The 17,300-nt window shown below is 39.5% G+C and overlaps 1 protein-coding gene across 1 annotated transcript; it reads right to left on the bottom strand.

The window, feature by feature from the left end:
• Positions 1-800: 800 nt before the first annotated feature.
• Positions 801-14,906, bottom strand: LOC122928937. Its single transcript, XM_044282278.1, has 7 exons — positions 14,678-14,906; positions 9,264-9,450; positions 8,493-8,554; positions 6,814-6,834; positions 6,197-6,232; positions 5,756-5,791; positions 801-2,967 (listed from the first exon to the last, which is right to left on the bottom strand). The coding sequence occupies exons 1-7, from the start codon at positions 14,853-14,855 to the stop codon at positions 2,846-2,848; spliced, it is 642 nt and encodes a 213-aa protein (XP_044138213.1). The 5' UTR covers positions 14,856-14,906; the 3' UTR covers positions 801-2,845.
• Positions 14,907-17,300: the final 2,394 nt, after the last annotated feature.

Raw genomic sequence — 17,300 nt, 5'->3', positions numbered from 1 at the left:
AGAATTAAAAAAAGAGCTGAGCACTCACTGCTTAGATGTTTCTTTAAAGGGGTTGTCCCACAAAAAATATTCTACAGTTTTCAAACCAGCCCTGGATCTTTTGTAATTGCATGTAATTAAAAATGTAGCATAGCCACTGAGTTATTCAGTGAAATGTATATGTATAGCGCCACCTGCTGTTTGTTTTTTCTTTCTTTGACCTGCTCACTGAGATGGCCGCACATGCTCAGTTTCATCCTTCAACTGCCTCCTGAGCTGTGATAGGGAGAGCTGAGCCACGCCCCCTGAGCTGCAGCAGAATGGACACGCCCCATGAGCTGTCAGCTTGATGTAAATGTAGCAGATCAAGGAATGAGGAGATCTCTGGATCCATGTGAGGTGCAGGGCTGGTTCTAGCTGTGTTGGAAAGAGATTGTCATGTACTATGTGATGTCAAATTTAATTTTTTTTTACATTACTCATGGGATAACCCCCATGTATTGTGGGTTATTTCCATTTCTCTCTCTCTCTTTTTTGATTCTCCTGAAGTGAATCAGATAAAATTTGAATTGTTAAAACGTTTTGGAAAATTTGGGTGGAATTTCCAAGATTTCCAATTGTTCATGTCTATCAAGAATCAATAATACACCGGCATTGAGGATCAATGTGATGGGCCCAGATCCAAATATCTCAAATGATGATGATATTTAATGTGAATAATTAAAATATGAGTTTATTCCAACACACGGGGGCAGATCTATCAGTACTATCACAAGGGCATCACTTTACAAGTCAATAAAAGTGGCACTTTCAGTGCATCATTTTTGTAAAACATTTTATATAAAGACACATGGTTAATACATTTGGCACACATAACTTGATTGATTTGCATTACTCTTCATATTGTGACCACCAGATGGTTGGCTCCATGTGATGTGTGCCGATGTGGACTTTCATGTTAGTCAGGCTAATAAAAACTGCACTATATAATGTGCTCATAATCAGTATCTAGTAAGATAATATCCCTCAGTCCCACCTGCCTTTTGTACAAACACTAGATCTATTTGACATCTCAGCTTTATAGTCCTATTTATATTTTTCCAGGCAGATGGTAAAGTATGGACCACACTGCGTATAGACGGTCAAGTTGAAGAAATAGACTTCTCCATATATATTAATATGTTGACTTGCCTGTAATTGAGCACGCGGTGAACTCAGTCATTTGGATTTTTCATTTGTACAAGAGGCAGAGGTGGACAGGGGCGAGTGATATAATTTCCTCCTGTCTACCTCATAAGCAATGCATGGTTACATTTTAACCTAAAATTGCTTAACGTCAATGCCGACTGACGGTCTCCAATAGAGCAGATATAGAAAAATTATAAATCACCTAATAATTCATTCCATGTTATCATTATTATATATGAACCTGATAGATACTTATATCTCACCGGTTGAATAGCTTATCCATTAACGAAAATTAAATATTAACTAGTTAACTATGTTAGCGATCATACCTGGCTTGCATTAAGTATCCAGTGTTCCCACTAACAAAGAGACCATTACTGAACTTAATATTTAACCAAGCATTAACATGATACAAATCAATGGCCGTGCCAATAACTAAAACATTAGTTCAAATTGCAATGGTCTATTAAAAATTAGAACAGTAGCAGAGACATAGATATTAAGTATGAAAAATATGTGCAAAATGTCTATTATACTAAATTAGTCTGAACAAATTGGATTACTTAAGTTATATTTGGCAGTGCAGTTAGATGAAGATGCAGTGACTACGATAATGTATAGCAAATTTTATAACTGGAAGAGGCATAAAATGTATAGTAGATAGAGGATCCTATACTAAATGAAACAGGACCTTCTTCTTACAAGTCTTCTTTTGTGAAAAAAGTTTAGGCCCCATCTCTATTAATTTTTCCATCACCATACACTGCCCGTTTCCATGGTTATGACCACCCTGTAATCCAGCAGCGGTGCCCGTGCTGTCACATTATAGGAAAAGGCACCAGCCTATATGCAGTCCCAGGCTTCCAGCCACCAGAGAGGCTAGCGCTTTTTCTTATAGTGTACAAGCACGGCCACCGCTGCTGGATTACATGGTGGTCATAACCATGGAAATGAACAGTGTATAATGTGATAGAAAAATGAATCAAGTCAGCAAAGTAAGCAATATGGACAATCACAATACATTAGTAAGTGGCTTGTATTAACTTTCTCTAAATGATAAATTCAATTTCCTGAACTGAGACAAACCCTTTAAGGGCTACAAATTGTCAGAACTATTATCACAAATAAAGAAAAGCCAAATCCACCAGTTAGATACCACAGTCCAACAGGAAAACCATCCTTGGTGTTGCTTAATTTTCTCTCGACAAAAATTCTTATATTACATAAGGCTACAAATTTTACCTAATTTAAATCCTAGTAACCCATTCGATTTCTATCATTGCGACCTTCTGGTAAATTTTTTTGAAAAAGGGTCAGAATTAGTTACCATCAGACACTATCTTGATCCCTCTCAACAAAGAAAATGTGACCATTGAGCATGACTAGTCACAAAAAAACTGTGACAGGCTAGGAACCCTTTAGGCATCAGAATGGGAGCAGTAGACATTTGGTGAGAATTTTTTTCTAATTTTTTAAAGCCATTCTGACTCTCTTTTGAATATTTTTTACTGTACAGAAAACCAATTTAATGTATACTTAGATTTCATGGCATAATCTAGATTGGCTTCTCTTAAGAAATTTGATTTTTTTTCAGAACAATAAATCATGTACCGTATATATAACTGAAAACATTTTTTTTTTTTAAATGTCTATGAAACATCCTGTTGTATGATATCCATTAGACGTGATGCTTGTTGGGAATCAGGAGCAGGCTGAGGACCATACTTAAAGCCACAGATAGAAGACTGGATTGGTCTATAGAACCTGCACTTGTGGTTTGAGCTACACGAATGGTCGTTGCTGCAACGGAAATGATAAAAAACATTACTCAGTAATTTCACAAATATGTCTTATAATACAAATGCTAGTATAAAGAATATTTCCTCCAGCCATAAGAAACTCTTGAGTGTCTTCCTTTCAGTATAATGTTTCTTTAAAACTATGACAATATGTCAGCCATTAGGCTCCAGAGTTACATGCACAGAACCTGTATAGTAACAGAGTAGCTATGGCTCCAAACTGAAGAGCCATAGATGCTCTAGTTCAGGCATCCTCAACCTGCGGCCCTCCAGCTGTTGTAAAACTACAACTCCCACAATGCCCTGCTGTAGACTGATAGCTGTAGGCTGTTCAGGCATGCTGGGAGTTGTAGTTTTGCAAAAGCTGGAAGGCCGCAGTTTGAGGATGCCTGCTCTAATTGATGCAGTTTGGTACCACCCTATTGTGGAGATTCAACCTCAAAAGAACTGCTCACATTTTCCCAAAGAAGTCAATAGGTTGTTTTTTTTATTTCCCTTAAGTTGCCATGGGGCATTACTATAGGGGTTAAAGAAGTTTCAGTCATGCTATAGGGGTTAAAGACGTTTCGTTCTCACTATAGGGGTTAAAGACATTTCAGTCACACCTAATCCTGGGAGGCTGAAGAACTCCACAAGGTCATAGCCTCATAAAAGACTATCTTGGCACGATAGCCAAACCTGTTACAAATTTTATATTAAGACTCAGTTACTACTCAACCAATGTCTGCAGGTAGTTAAATTATTAGAATTGCTGATGCTCAGCCAGGATGTACAGAAAATAAAATAAAAAAAGAGCAAAAAATGTTAATGTTTTAGGATCAATAATAACAGAACGATGTTCCATTTTTAGAGTTTAAAAAATTTGGATGAAACTTACCTGCACCAGAAGTTTTAGCAATGTCTGTGTGACTAGCGTAAGGCTACTTTCACACTAGCGCTTGATCGGATCCATTCTGAACGGATCCGATCATATTAATGCAGACGGAGGCTCCGTTCAGTACGGATCCGTCTGCATTAATAACTTAGAAAAAGTGTGAAAGTGTGAAAGTAGCCTGAGCGGATCCGTTCAGACTTTCAATGTAAAGTCAATGGGGGACGGATCCGCTTGAAGATTGAGCCATATGGTGTCATCTTCAAGCGGATCCGTTCCCATTGACTTACATTGTAAGTCTGGACAGATCCGCACGCCTCCGCACGGCCAGGCGGACAGCTGAACGCTGCAAGCAGCGTTCAGCTGTCCGCCTGGCCGTGCGGAGGCGAGCGGAGCGGAGGCTGAACACCGCCAGACTGATGCAGTCTGAGCGGATCCGCATCCATTCAGACTGCATCAGGGCTGGACGGAAGCGTTCTGCTCCGCTCGTGAGCCCCTTCAAACGGAGCTCACGAGCGGACAGCAGAACGCTAGTGTGAAAGTAGCCTTAGTTGGGGCTGATATGCAGAACACACTATGCATGTCACCTTTATTTTTTCATAAATAAATTGTTTTCCTTTTCATTCTAAGGCTGGGTTCATACTTCAGTTATTTCCATCAGTTTTTGTGAACCAAAATCAGGTGCAGGTCAAAAACACAGAACAGGAGGAAAGTTTTCCATTATACCTGATCTCTGAGTAGGCTTCACTACTGGTTTTGGCTCACAATAACTGATGGAAATAACTGAAGTGTGAAGTTATAGGATCTCAATAGCGTGGAAAACGCTTCCGTTTTGTCCCCACTTATTGTCAATAGGGACAAAACTGAACTGAACAAAACGGAATAAATCAGAATGCATTCTGTTCCGTTTGGTTGCGTTCCCATCGTAGACAGAATAATGCTGCAAGCATCGTTTTTCTGTCCACGATGTGGCGCGGAGGAAGACGGATCCGTCCTGACTCACAATGTAAGTCGATGGGGGCGGATCTGTTTTCTCTGACACAATGGAAAACTGATCCATCCCCCACTGACTTTCAAATGGAGTTCATGACGGATCCGTCATGGGTATTTTAAAAATGATACAACTGGATCCGTTCATAACAGATGCAGACGGTTGTATTATCATGATGAAAGCGTTTTGCTGACCCATGATGGATCCAGCAAAAACACTGGTATAAAAGTAACCTTTAGCAGGGGGACATAATTGAAAAAAAAAAAGAAATCAATAACGCAAATTGCCTTCAACTTGAGGTTTCAAGAAAAGAACCATCTTTGATATATGGTAGGAATACCACAATATACATCCATTTTACGACTCGATTCTCATTTTTATCAAAAAGTTTTGTACCCTGGTTCTCCTTTCCTTAGAGTTACTTTAGATCAACTGTCTACCCCAGATGGACAATCAACCTTTCATATTTTAACCATGACGTGTAGCTAGAAATTTAAAGAGCACACAGCTTTCCTCTATCATAGAAATCAGGTTTGATCCAATTTGATTATACTATAGAACAATTGGTCACTGGTAAATTACGTGGTAAGGCCACGTTTCAGTGAGTATGGGCTAAATAGGCTGAAACTCTGTGTGAGCCTGTCTTCTTCTTAACTATGTAGATACCTGAATTCTGGCTTTGCTTTCTGCATTGCTACATTGTCATACTTGTTTGTACTTCTCTAGTCCGTATGGTATTAACCCTTTGTTTTGTATTTTTGCATATTTCAGTTGTGACAGACTGGTAATATCCTACTTCTTAAACCTATGAACAACTCTTATTATACAATCAAATGTTTTTCCTTAGTGAAAAAAAAATTCAATGAAAATATGTTTATAAAAAATTAAACTTTTAACAATGTATATGACAATGTGGATGAAGTATACCTGTAGAACTTTGTGTGCTGTTAGCAGTAACTGGTGCTGGAATGAAGAAAGACATATGCATCAGTTTTTTTTTCATGGGTAGTTTTTTTTTCCGATTCATAATAAAATAGAAATACATGATTTTTTGGAAGCTCCTCCAACCAGGATAATAAGTACTGGTTTATTAATGCTTCATTAGCTGACTAACTAAGGTTTTGACATTTCTAAATGAATATTCAACAACTTAACTTGGGCTCGGAGAAGATTGACAAGCAGAAATGGTACACAACACTTGCCGCTAAGCACGCTTCTTTTCCACGTCCATGCTCACAATAAAATTTCCTATTTCAACTCTTATTATACAATCAAATGTTTTTCCTTAGTGAAAAAACATTAAATGAAAATATGTTTATAAAAAATTTAACTTTTGACAATGTATATGACAATGTGGATGAAGTATACCTGTAGAATTTTGTGTGCTGTTAACAGTAACTGGTGCTGGAATGAAGAAAGACATATGCATCAGTTTTTTTCATGGGTAGTTTTTTTTTTAGATTCATAATAAAATAGAAATACATAATTTTTTTGGAATCTCCTCCAACCAGGATAATAAGTACTGGTTTTTTAATGCTTCATTAGCTGAATAACTAAGGTTTTCACATTTCTAAATGAATATTCAACAACTTAACTTGGGCTCGGAGAAGATTGAGAAGCAGAAATGGTAAACAACGCTAAGCACACTTCTTTTCCACGTCAATGCTCACAATAAAATTTCCTATTTCAGATACAGACTGGGGCTTATTTAATAGGGAAACTAAGAAATCGATTCATATTTTTTTCCTGTATTGAGATGCAGGAAGAAACCAAAGTACCCTGAGGAAACCTATGCTAACACACAAGGTAGTAGGCAAATTTGACTATACAGATGGTGTCCTGGTCATCCAAGATTTAACTCAGGACCTCAGGAGTGGAGGCAAAAGCTCTAATCATTGAGCCACATTGATAGTCAACATGATCCCACAATTTAATATAATATTACAAAGAGAAAAAATGACATAAGATCAGGAGGCTTTACTAACCTATAGTTGTTTGACTGGTATCTGGTTGGAAAAAAGAAAACATCAGTTTAAAGTAATTCATTACAAAGCAAATAGGAACAACTGACATCTGTAATTCCTATTTATCTAATGCTGAACTTGGACGAAGCATAACCATTGGTGGCAATGACCTCAGGCGCAGCCATCCACCATGTCTAGATGTGCATTGTCAAGCTTCCATCAAAAGAATTATTGTATTAACATTCATCACCTACCCACAGGATAGGTGATAAATGTATGATTGATGGGAGTCCAACAGATGGGATGTCCGGAGAGGTGGGGTTCCTCACCGTGAATGGAGAGGTAGTGCTCTGCTATCTTCTGCAGTCCATAGAAGTGAATGGAGCAATATCTACGCAAGCAAACTACAGTCACATTCAAACATGGGGCTTGGGGATCCCATTGGCCATATACCTGCAATCATATATTTATCACTTATCCTGTCCATTAATAATAATGGTTCTTTATGGGGGAAAAACAGAGCTACAGCAAGGGTTTCCTTCACCCCAGGTAAAGATTCATTTTCTAACCAAAATCTGTATCTTAATACCATTGCCAATGTAGGGGGGCTTGTTGGTGCCATCCCCTTGACATCCAACACTTGGCACACAATATCAGACCCCAGCCTATGATGCCCTGTGTAAAACACTGGAGTGCACACAGAGGGTTTCTGTCAGTCAACAATCTAAAGAGCAAAACCAGGACACTAGGCAAGACTAACAGTTATTGGGCAACAGGGGCCATGGGTACAAAATTTTTGAACCTCATAAACACTAGACCTCTGCAGTGTTAATACTGGATGCAAAACCAGTGGGTAGAATGAAATATGTTTAGGGTAGTACAATGAACCTTTCAGGAGCTTCCAGAAGGCTCCCTGGTTACAAACATCTTGGTTTTACTTAAAACTAGCTGGGAAAAAGGAGAAGCTTTATGAAAGCCCTCTTCTAGCTTCCTTTCTGCCCAGCTCAGCATGATTGACTAACCTTTCCCTATTTGTGTTGCTCTTCCCCTTGTTCCCAGCTTATCTTTAAAGAGGTTATCTGAGAATTTAACATAGATGACCTAGCCTCATGATTGGCAGGGGTTTGACTCCTAGGACCCCAACAGATATGCTGTTTGAAGAAGCTGTGGTGCTCTGTGAGCCCTTAGATGTCTTCCTAAGTTTTCAACATCACTGTACAATGGTCATGTGTCCTAGGCACGGCTCAGTGCCATTCAAATGAATGGGGCTGACTTACAATATCAAGGACAGCCACTGTACAATGTACGGCACTGTGCTTAGTAAGCTGTGACGTCACAGCAGATCTCACTTGAGCTGCTGAGTGGCAGAGGTGGTGGGAGCCTGAGGATAGGCCATTAATATCCAATTCTTGGATAACCCCTTTAAACTATGGTGTTTCAGAATAAAACATAGTTTTGTGTGGAACCAGGGAGCCTGTCGATACTTCATGTTGCCCATCGTTCAAGGAGCATGAAACTTTTGACAAGTTCCCTTTAAACTACTGGAAATATACAATGAAATTGCCACACCGAGAAAAAAGAGACACGTTACAGCTTTCCAGTTTGGCAGGAAGGAATTTCACTCCCAAATTATAACATTTAAAATATTATCATGGTGCAATACTAAGAAATAATTTTTATACAAGTTATCAGGGACTCACCTTGGCTTAAGACTAAGAGTTTTTGTAAAAGGAACGTAGTTGTGTTATCGTGAATAAAAGCCCTAAGAGAATAAAAATGAAAAGTGTCAGCTTCATTTCAAGCCGAAGTTCCACAGTATATACAATGGCAGCAAAGTGGATTAGATTTGAAAAAATCTGATCCTTGTGGGGTGAAAAAATTATGCAAAAGAATATGCACATACAGTAACTTGACATTCCAGTTTTCCTGATTTTCATAGCAAATATCATTGCATTGCCTAGAGGTGACAGGTCAAATCCACTGCAAAATTACAGTCAAAATCCATATATAACTCAAGCAAATTTTGATACCGATTTGTCACTGATTTTGCTCTGGATCCACAGCAAACTCAGTGGCATTTTTCTGCACCAAAATACATCCGGATGTCCTTTTTTACTGAATATTCTATATGTTGTTCCTCTTATGTTAGATGTGTTAGATAATTTTGCTATTGGTATAAATCTGTGGAAACTTGAAAAACATTTTCCACACATTAGTTGGACTGTGAGAGGAAACCGGAGTACCCGGAGGAAACCCATGCAAACCCAGGGAGAACATGCGAACTCCATGCAGATGTTGTCCTTGGTCAGATTCGAAGACCGAACCACCATGCTGCTGTTTATGGGGAAGTTGGAAGAGATAGCTATTTTGCTTTCTAAAAACTGGTTTTGCTTACTGAAAATACTGTTTGTGTTGGGAAAAATAGGGGGGAGGGGTTTTTCAGATGGAGCAATAGAACATTGACCACTTACTTAATTGTGACATTTTTCACATTGTCTGGTGAAGTCCATGTTGTTTGGAGGAGCGTGTTATTTACGAAATAACCAGTAAACAGGGCACTTCCATTGCAGCTAGTTCCTTGAGACCAGTTCCCTACTGGAGTTGACTCATTAACTGCTCGTAAGAGGACTGTAAAACTGCCATTTCCTTTCACATTAACTATAAAAAAAAAAAAAATATTGAAAATGATAGAGTCTGTTAAACGTCCAAAACAAATTCAGAATCCCACCTTACTACATACAGACACAATTGAAACTAGATTCTTAAATTAGCTTCAAACACAGCAATGATCTCATAAAGAAAGAGACAAGCATGAAGGGTATATTATACCTTTAAGGGGCTGTCTAATAAAATAATTCATACTCACTTTACCGATCCCTTGCTTCTTATGTTCAGATACTTTCTGTTTCCCTGCTAGGCTCTATTTCCTGATTGCTTTCTATCTACAGCAAATATCTAGAGATGACCAAATTTCAGAAAATTTGATAAGGGTCTGATTCCTAAAATTCTGATTCTAGAATTTTTCAGATTATTAGAATTTTTCTAAAAATTGGGCCCCTGACTGCCAAAGTGACCCAACTCTGCCGATGACTGACTGAGCAGTTACAGTATTTGTGTATCCAGAGGGACCAGCAAGCAGAGACCGGTGGGGGATGGTAAAGTATTGTAACAGGAATGTTGGGGGATCGGTAAAGTGGGTATAACTTGTTTAATTATTTATACCATTGGCCAGAAAATCCCTTTAGGTATGATATCGGCTTGACTCGAAGGATGCTTTCGCTTTTGTATGATAGAGAGCGCTGTTATTTTCCAATATCATTTTCCAATATGCACAAAGGTTTCTAGACCTCTAATGGCTGCAATTGAATGCAAACTCTCATTATTTCCATTCAGAGGATGACACTCTGTCCAGGTCATGTGATGGACACACAGGTGACCTGCATAGAACTCTTGCTAGTAGTGAACCAAGCAACTACATGACCATCCTACGACTAAGGCCTCTTTCACACGACCGTTTTTTTTTTCCGTTTTGCGGGCCGTTTTTTGCGGTCCGTATACGGTCCGTATACGGAACCATTCATTTCAATGGTTCCGCAAAAAAAACGGAATGTACTCCGTGTGCATTCCGTTTCCGTATTTCCGTTTTTCCGTTCCGTTTAAAGATAGAACATGTCCTATATTTGGCCGCAAATCACGTTCCGTGGCTCCATTAAAGTCTATGGGTCCGCAAAAAAACGGAATGCATACGGAAATGCATCCGTATGTCTTCCGTATCCGTTCCGTTTTTTGCGGAACCATCTATTGAAAATGTTATGCCCAGCCCAATTTTTTATATGAAATTACTGTATACTGTATTTGCCATACGGAAAAACGGAACGGAACAACGGAACGGAAACGGAACCACAACGGAAGCAAAAAACGGAACAACGGATCCGTGAAAAACGGACCGCAAAACACTGAAATGGACATACTGTCGTGTGAAAGAGGCCTAAGGCAGATTTTCATAATCTGAAAGTCATAATTAAAGGTACTTATTCAATAAATACCGTGCAGCAAAGATCTTGGAAACTGCAAGGTGTTGAAACACAAAATATATTAGAAAACTGAATAACGTTAGCAGTATATCGTGAATAAGCGTTATTTCGGGAAGCTGACTTAAATGGCTTGAGGGCAGGGAGTGTATGCAGCTGCTCAGACAGCACAGTATTAGGAAATATACTGTATGGAGCTTATCTTTAGGCGCTTGTGCACTGTGTGAAAGCACAAGGTAAGGGCGGCGTTAACATACAGATGAGCAATGTACATTGTTTCCTAAGGATGTATTCCATTTCATATCAAGAATAGAATTATGAAACGAATAAATGCTTCCATTTAACAATATTCAATGTGAGCAGGAGGTGTAAAAACTGTCTGACTATGACTAATGGATTCAGTACGTAAGACAGCTCCGTATAAGTAGCCTACTACTCTATACTCGTCAGTTTACAATGACAGCCTTGTACAATCAGTTTTATATAACCCATAATTCCCAGAGAATTTGTAGTAAAATAAAGAATAGCATATAATAAAGGAGAACAATAAATCTGGAAATGTAATTACATGTTACGTTCTCCTTGTGGTTTGAAGCTATGAAAAGAAAATGTATACAGCTTGTGAAATCAATGTGTCATGTTCTACCTTGAGCTCCTGGTAGACATGTCCTGATCACGTCTACCAACCATTGGACAAGGAGTGGTGCTGTTCCAGAGGGGGAAAAAAAATAACTTTTGGAACCTGAGACAGCCAATCCTGTAGCTTAAAAGAGCAACTGTCAGCAGGATCAACCCCATTAAACCAGTTTTCCGATGTTCCCGAGAAAAATTACTTATTTGTTTTATGTAAAAGAGGGCTTGAATGCCACTCAGCTCCTCCGTTTTTCAGGTCTGAAGCCTTGAAGCTTTCATTTGCATAACCAATAAAGATTTTTTTCCTCAGGAACACCACCACCAATTTTCACAAGACAGGTATCATTTTAATCAGTAAGATCAACCCTACTGACGGGTGCTACTTAAACAGTAGTGTAGGGCAGTGTTTCCCAACCAGTGTCCCTCCAGCTGTTGCAAAACTACAACCCCCAGCATGCCTGCACAACCAAAGGCTGTCCGGGCATGCTGGGAGTTGTAGTTTTGCAACAGCTGGAGGCACACTGGTTGGGAAACACTGGTGTAGGGCAAAGGGAGAAGCATCACTCAGTGTACTCAATACAATATTGATTTCCATAAGTAAACACCGCATTATAGCCATAATCCATGAGATCTACAATTAAGGGCTGAAATTCTATGTATTGAACTGAATTTATCAATATGGTCTTAGGAAGAACTTGGCAAGGGAAATTTGGCACAACCATGGCATGCCATGCGTACATTTTGTCCTTATGTCACTTTATAGATGATGCATGTGTACGCCATTTAATTCTCTGGAGCTACAGTGTCTGTTTTAGTAACTACTGACATTCCCCATGTGATAGCAATTCTGGAGCATTTATTATTCTAGGTTGTGCCATTCAAATTATTATTTCTGTTAGAAGTTATAGATGAATTACTAGCAGTTTGCAATGGACGTCCAGATGGGTGTTACCAGTTGGGGGGTGAGGGCTCCCTGTACAGTCTGACACTGGCTGCACTGATTGGATAGTGTCAGACTGTGCAGGGAGAAGTGACAGGCCCTCTTTAAACTCTGTTAACATCTGTGCTGGAGGCTCTTTTAAGAGTTTCTGTTGCAGAAAAAATAAGCACTATTTTGTCAACCCAACAGATAACATTATAGTCATTGGGGTCTGTTGGGTGTGGCTGGGGACTATCATGCAACGAATCCAGCACTAAAGCTATTTTCATTTTCCTCTACTTATGACAGAATAGAAAAAATGTAAATCTGAACGTCATATACATATAAATACATCTATAAATCTCAGTTAGGGAATGCAGTAAGACACAGCATTGTATGATCACTCAGAATCTGATGCCAGGCAATGTAGCTCTGTTGCCTCCGACAAACTGGCCCTGCTACACGTATACAGCAATTTCAAAGATACATGGCGCTGCAGGACATCTAACAAAGCGGATGTATGTAAGCATATTAGGATAGGATATTAGGATAATGTTCTTTTGAGAACAAACACGGTCCCCTTGACTGCGGACAGTCTATGATTTTACCACCCATACTGTGGAATTTGCATACAATGATAACTGGTTTTCATCCATACCTCAACATCTGTGCTGTGAAGTCCATACAAATGTCACCCACAAACAGACAAAGTTGCTTCTTAAGGTGGTTATTTGCCTACTGAGTAACACACATTATGGGTCCCATTAAAATAACTGGGATCTGCTATGCTTAATGCTTCTGTTTGATCTGTTACATATTGATTGGTCATAGATCCATCAGAACACTATACTAGCAGATATAAAATACTAGAATATTCGTCATTTTTTTCCATCTGAAGTTATGATTCCTCCCTGCTTATGTTGCTTGTCAAGTAACTTAAGCAGGGAGGAATCATGACTTCAGATGGAAAAAAAATTATGAATATTCTAAAAAACGAATATATAGCACTATATTCTATAGTATATATACATACATACAAGGCCGCCCACAACCTGTCTTCTCCCTACATCTCTGAGCTACTTTCCCGATACACCCCCACACGCACTCTCCTCTCCTCTCCTCTCCTCTTATCGCCTCTTCCCACAATGGCCTCCAGGATTTCTCCCGTGCATCCCCCATACTCTGGAACTCGCTACCCCAACATATCAGACTCTCACCAACAGTGGAATCCTTCAAAAGAAACCTGAAAACCCACCTCTTCAGACAAGCCTACAACCAGTGACCCTGCTGCCTCTATACCGCCATGACCAGCTTCACCCGCACCCACTGTGTCCTTCTCCCATACCATGTATATTGTAAGCCCTCATGGGCAGGGCCCTCTCTCCTTCTGTATCAGTTTGTAATTTGTCCTGTTCATGCTTAGTGCAATTGTCTGTTTTATGTATGTGCACCCCTTATCGTATGTACAGCGCTATAGGATGAATGGCGCTTTAATAATAAATAATAATAGTGCTGAATATTCCTTTTTGACCTACGCAGGTCTTGATTGCGTAATATTCGCATATTGCGCGATCATTACTTTGCCGATTTTCAGAGTAAAAAAATGTAGCATATAACGAATATTCGCCGAATATTCTACAAAATATTAGTGAAATATTGCAAATTCAAATATGACCCCTGCCGCTCATCACTAATTATAATGAGCAAAACTGACTTACGGTAATCAATATTATACGGTAACCTACAAAACTCTATGGTGACACATTTTGAAGCTTCCAGAAAGTATAATTTGTCAAAATAAAAAAATAAAAAAATGAAAAAATATAAGCAGCAATATGCATTTATGATGTAGAAGAAGATACATGTAGAGTGTACATAAAATTTGATAGGAATGAATATGGATCAAAAGTTTGGTAAAATAGAATTTTACAGAGATAACAATTATTAAGCATAATTTAGAAATTGATGATATTTTAAAGGGGTTGTCCCATCTAGAGCATGGCATCCTATTCTGTCCTTGCTATGGAGGTTATAAAAACAGTCGAGAGAACATGCACGGTTGTCCGTCAACTCACTGCTATGGGACTTATTCTTAATTCAGAAATCATACAGCCCGAAAGATCTTGATGAAAAATGTGGCTCTGCTACCTCTATAAACAAAGAAGTTCCTCCAGCTGTTACAGAATCAGGTACGAGCCTGTGCACGTATTTGAGGAACATCACAAAATCTTTAAAACCTCTTCAACATCAAAATGTTACAAGCTTCTTAGCAAGTTTCCGAAAAATCAGCAGGTAAACTTACCAGTGTAATTTGTATTGCTAAGAAGGTGAGCAGGAGAGACAGTCAAGTTAAAATCTGAAACGCTGGCATTGCTAGGGGTGGCTTTCAATATGGTTTCACACAAGTCGGTGTTTCCATTCACATAAGAAACCACCAGACCAAGGAAAAGGAGGAAAGCAGAAAATCCACTCCGTGCCATTTGTGATGCGATGATTCCTGTGTAACGAGAGAACACCAGCAATAGGATGACTCTGACTTGGAAATGCTGGGCCTTTTATCCAGCTGTTCACATGCAAATTAAGGGCAGGACCGACTCCAAGGACTTGCAGTTCAGGTTAATGCCAATGGGTCATTCATTTACACAACGAGAAAAAGAAAAAAAATCAGCTGAAAGAAGATGTTATCTAATGTGTGACTAAGAGAATTATTATGTTGCTTGGAAAGGCCTGTAACATGTTCTTCGATTGTTTTAGCTTATTATTGAGTGTTCTCGCAGGGCAGGGCCCCTTACTGTTATCTCACATATATATTCTTATTATTATAGCCAAAATTATCACCCTAACGCCTCCCACAGTTTTTACACTACATAGACAGTAAAATACAGAAATGCAAGGATTGTTCCCGATTGGTGTGCTATTTCTTTGTGGAACATTTCACCAAATGGTTCACGAAATATCAGCGTTTTTGTGGCGAACTTTGTCCCATAGGAATGAATGGCGCAATGTTTAAAACTAGAGTGGGAGCTGAAAAATCAGGGCATAAACTGCCACCACTCCCTCATTTCCAAGCCCACCAACACAAATCTTATATTAAAACGTTCAGCTATCCCTGCTGCCACTAAAAATGTCCACGGCTAAGCCATAGTCCTGATAGTTTTCACAATCTGACCATTTGTTTGCAACTCTCGCCGCCCATTGACATTCATTGAAACTCCACTCTAGCCACCTCAAATTTGAAGGGCAATTTATGAACTGCGACTGTGCCGTTTAACCGCCTCCGGACCACCTAACGCAGGATCGCGGTCCGGAGGCGGCTGTCTCAGGCAGAGTCATGCATCTACACGTCATCTCACGAGACACAAGATTTCCTGTGAACGCGCGCACATAGGAATTGCAGGTAAGCGAGTGGATCTACAGCCTGCCTGCCAGCGGTGATCGTTCGCTGGCAGGCTGTAGATGCTATTTTTTTAACCCCTAACAGGTTTATTAGATGCTGTTTTGATAACAGCGTCTAATATACCTGCTACCTGGTCCTCTGGTGGTCCCATTTGCTTGGATCGACCACCAGAGGACACAGGCAGCTCTGTAATAAGTAGAACCAAGAACCACACTACACTACACGCCCCCTGTCACTTATTAACCCCTTATTAACCCCTGATCACCCCATATAGACTCCCTGATCACCCCCCTGTCATTGATCACCCCCCTGTCATTGATCACCCCCCTGTAAGGCTCCATTCAGAAGTCTGTGTCATTGATCACCCCCCTGCAAGGCTCCATTCAGACGTCCGTATGTGTTTTGCGGATCCGTGGATCTGAAAAACACGGACACCGCGGATCTGCAAAACACATACGGACATCTGAATGGAGCCTTACAGGGGGGTGATCAATGACAGGGTGGTGATCACCCCATATAGACTCCCTGATCACCCCCCTGTAAAGCTCCTTTCAGACATTTTTTTGGCACAAGTTAGCGGAAATAGATTTTTTTTTGTTTGTTTTGTTTTTTCTTACAAAATCTCATATTACACTAACTTGTGTCAAAAAATAAAATCTCACATGAACTAACCATACCCCTCACTAAGCAATCCAATTTTTTAGACATTTATATTCCAGACTTCTTCTCATGCTTTAGGTCCCCTAAAATGCCAGGGCAGTATAAATATCCCACATGTGACCCCATTTCAGAAAGAAGACACCCCAAGGTATTTACTGAGGGGCATATTGAGTCCATGAAAGATTGAACTTTTTGTCCCAAGTTAGCGGAAAGGGAGACTTTGTGAGAAAAAACAAAAAAATCTCCTAAAAGGAATTTGGGCCCCTTTGCACATCTAGGCTGCAAAAAGTGTCACACATGTGGTATCACCGTACTCAGGAGAAGTAGGGCAATTTGTTTTGGGGTGTATTTTTACATATACCCATGCTGGGTGAGAGAAATATCTCTCTATAATGAAAACTTTGTATAAAAAAATGGGAAAAGTTGACTTTTAGAGAGCTATTTCTCTCACCCAGCATGGGTATATGTAAAAATACACCCCAAAACAAATTGCCCTACTTCTTCCGAGTATGGCGATACCACATGTGTGACACTTTTTTGCAGCCTAGGTGGGCAAAGGGGCCCAAATTCTAAAGAGCACCTTTAGGATTTCACAGGGCTTTTTTAACACATTTTGATTTCAAACTACTTCTCACGCATTAGGGCCCCTAAAATGCCAGGGCAGTATAACTACCCCACAAGTGACCCCATTTTGGAAAGAAGACACCCCAAGGTATTCACTGAGGGGCATATTGAGTCCATGAAAGATTGAACTTTTTGTCACAAGTTAGTAGAATATGAGACTTTGTAAGGAAAAAAAATAAATAAAAAAATCATAATTTTCCGCTAACTTGTAACAAAAAAAAATAAACAGTTCTATGAACTCACT

Source organism: Bufo gargarizans, chromosome 2 (genome assembly GCF_014858855.1).
Source record: "Bufo gargarizans isolate SCDJY-AF-19 chromosome 2, ASM1485885v1, whole genome shotgun sequence".
NCBI lineage: Eukaryota > Metazoa > Chordata > Amphibia > Anura > Bufonidae > Bufo > Bufo gargarizans.
This window is presented reverse-complemented; position numbering and strand designations above follow the sequence as displayed.

Coding starts and splice junctions, on each gene's coding strand:
- LOC122928937 (XM_044282278.1), bottom strand. CDS start 14,855: ATGGCACGGAGTGGATTTTCTGCTTTCCTCCTTTTCCTTGGTCTGGTG. Junction 8,555..9,263: donor GTGAAAAATGTCACAATTAA/GTAAGTGGTCAA, acceptor TTATTCTCTTAG/GGCTTTTATTCACGATAACA. Junction 6,233..6,813: donor TACCAGTCAAACAACTATAG/GTTAGTAAAGCC, acceptor TCTTCATTCCAG/CACCAGTTACTGTTAACAGC.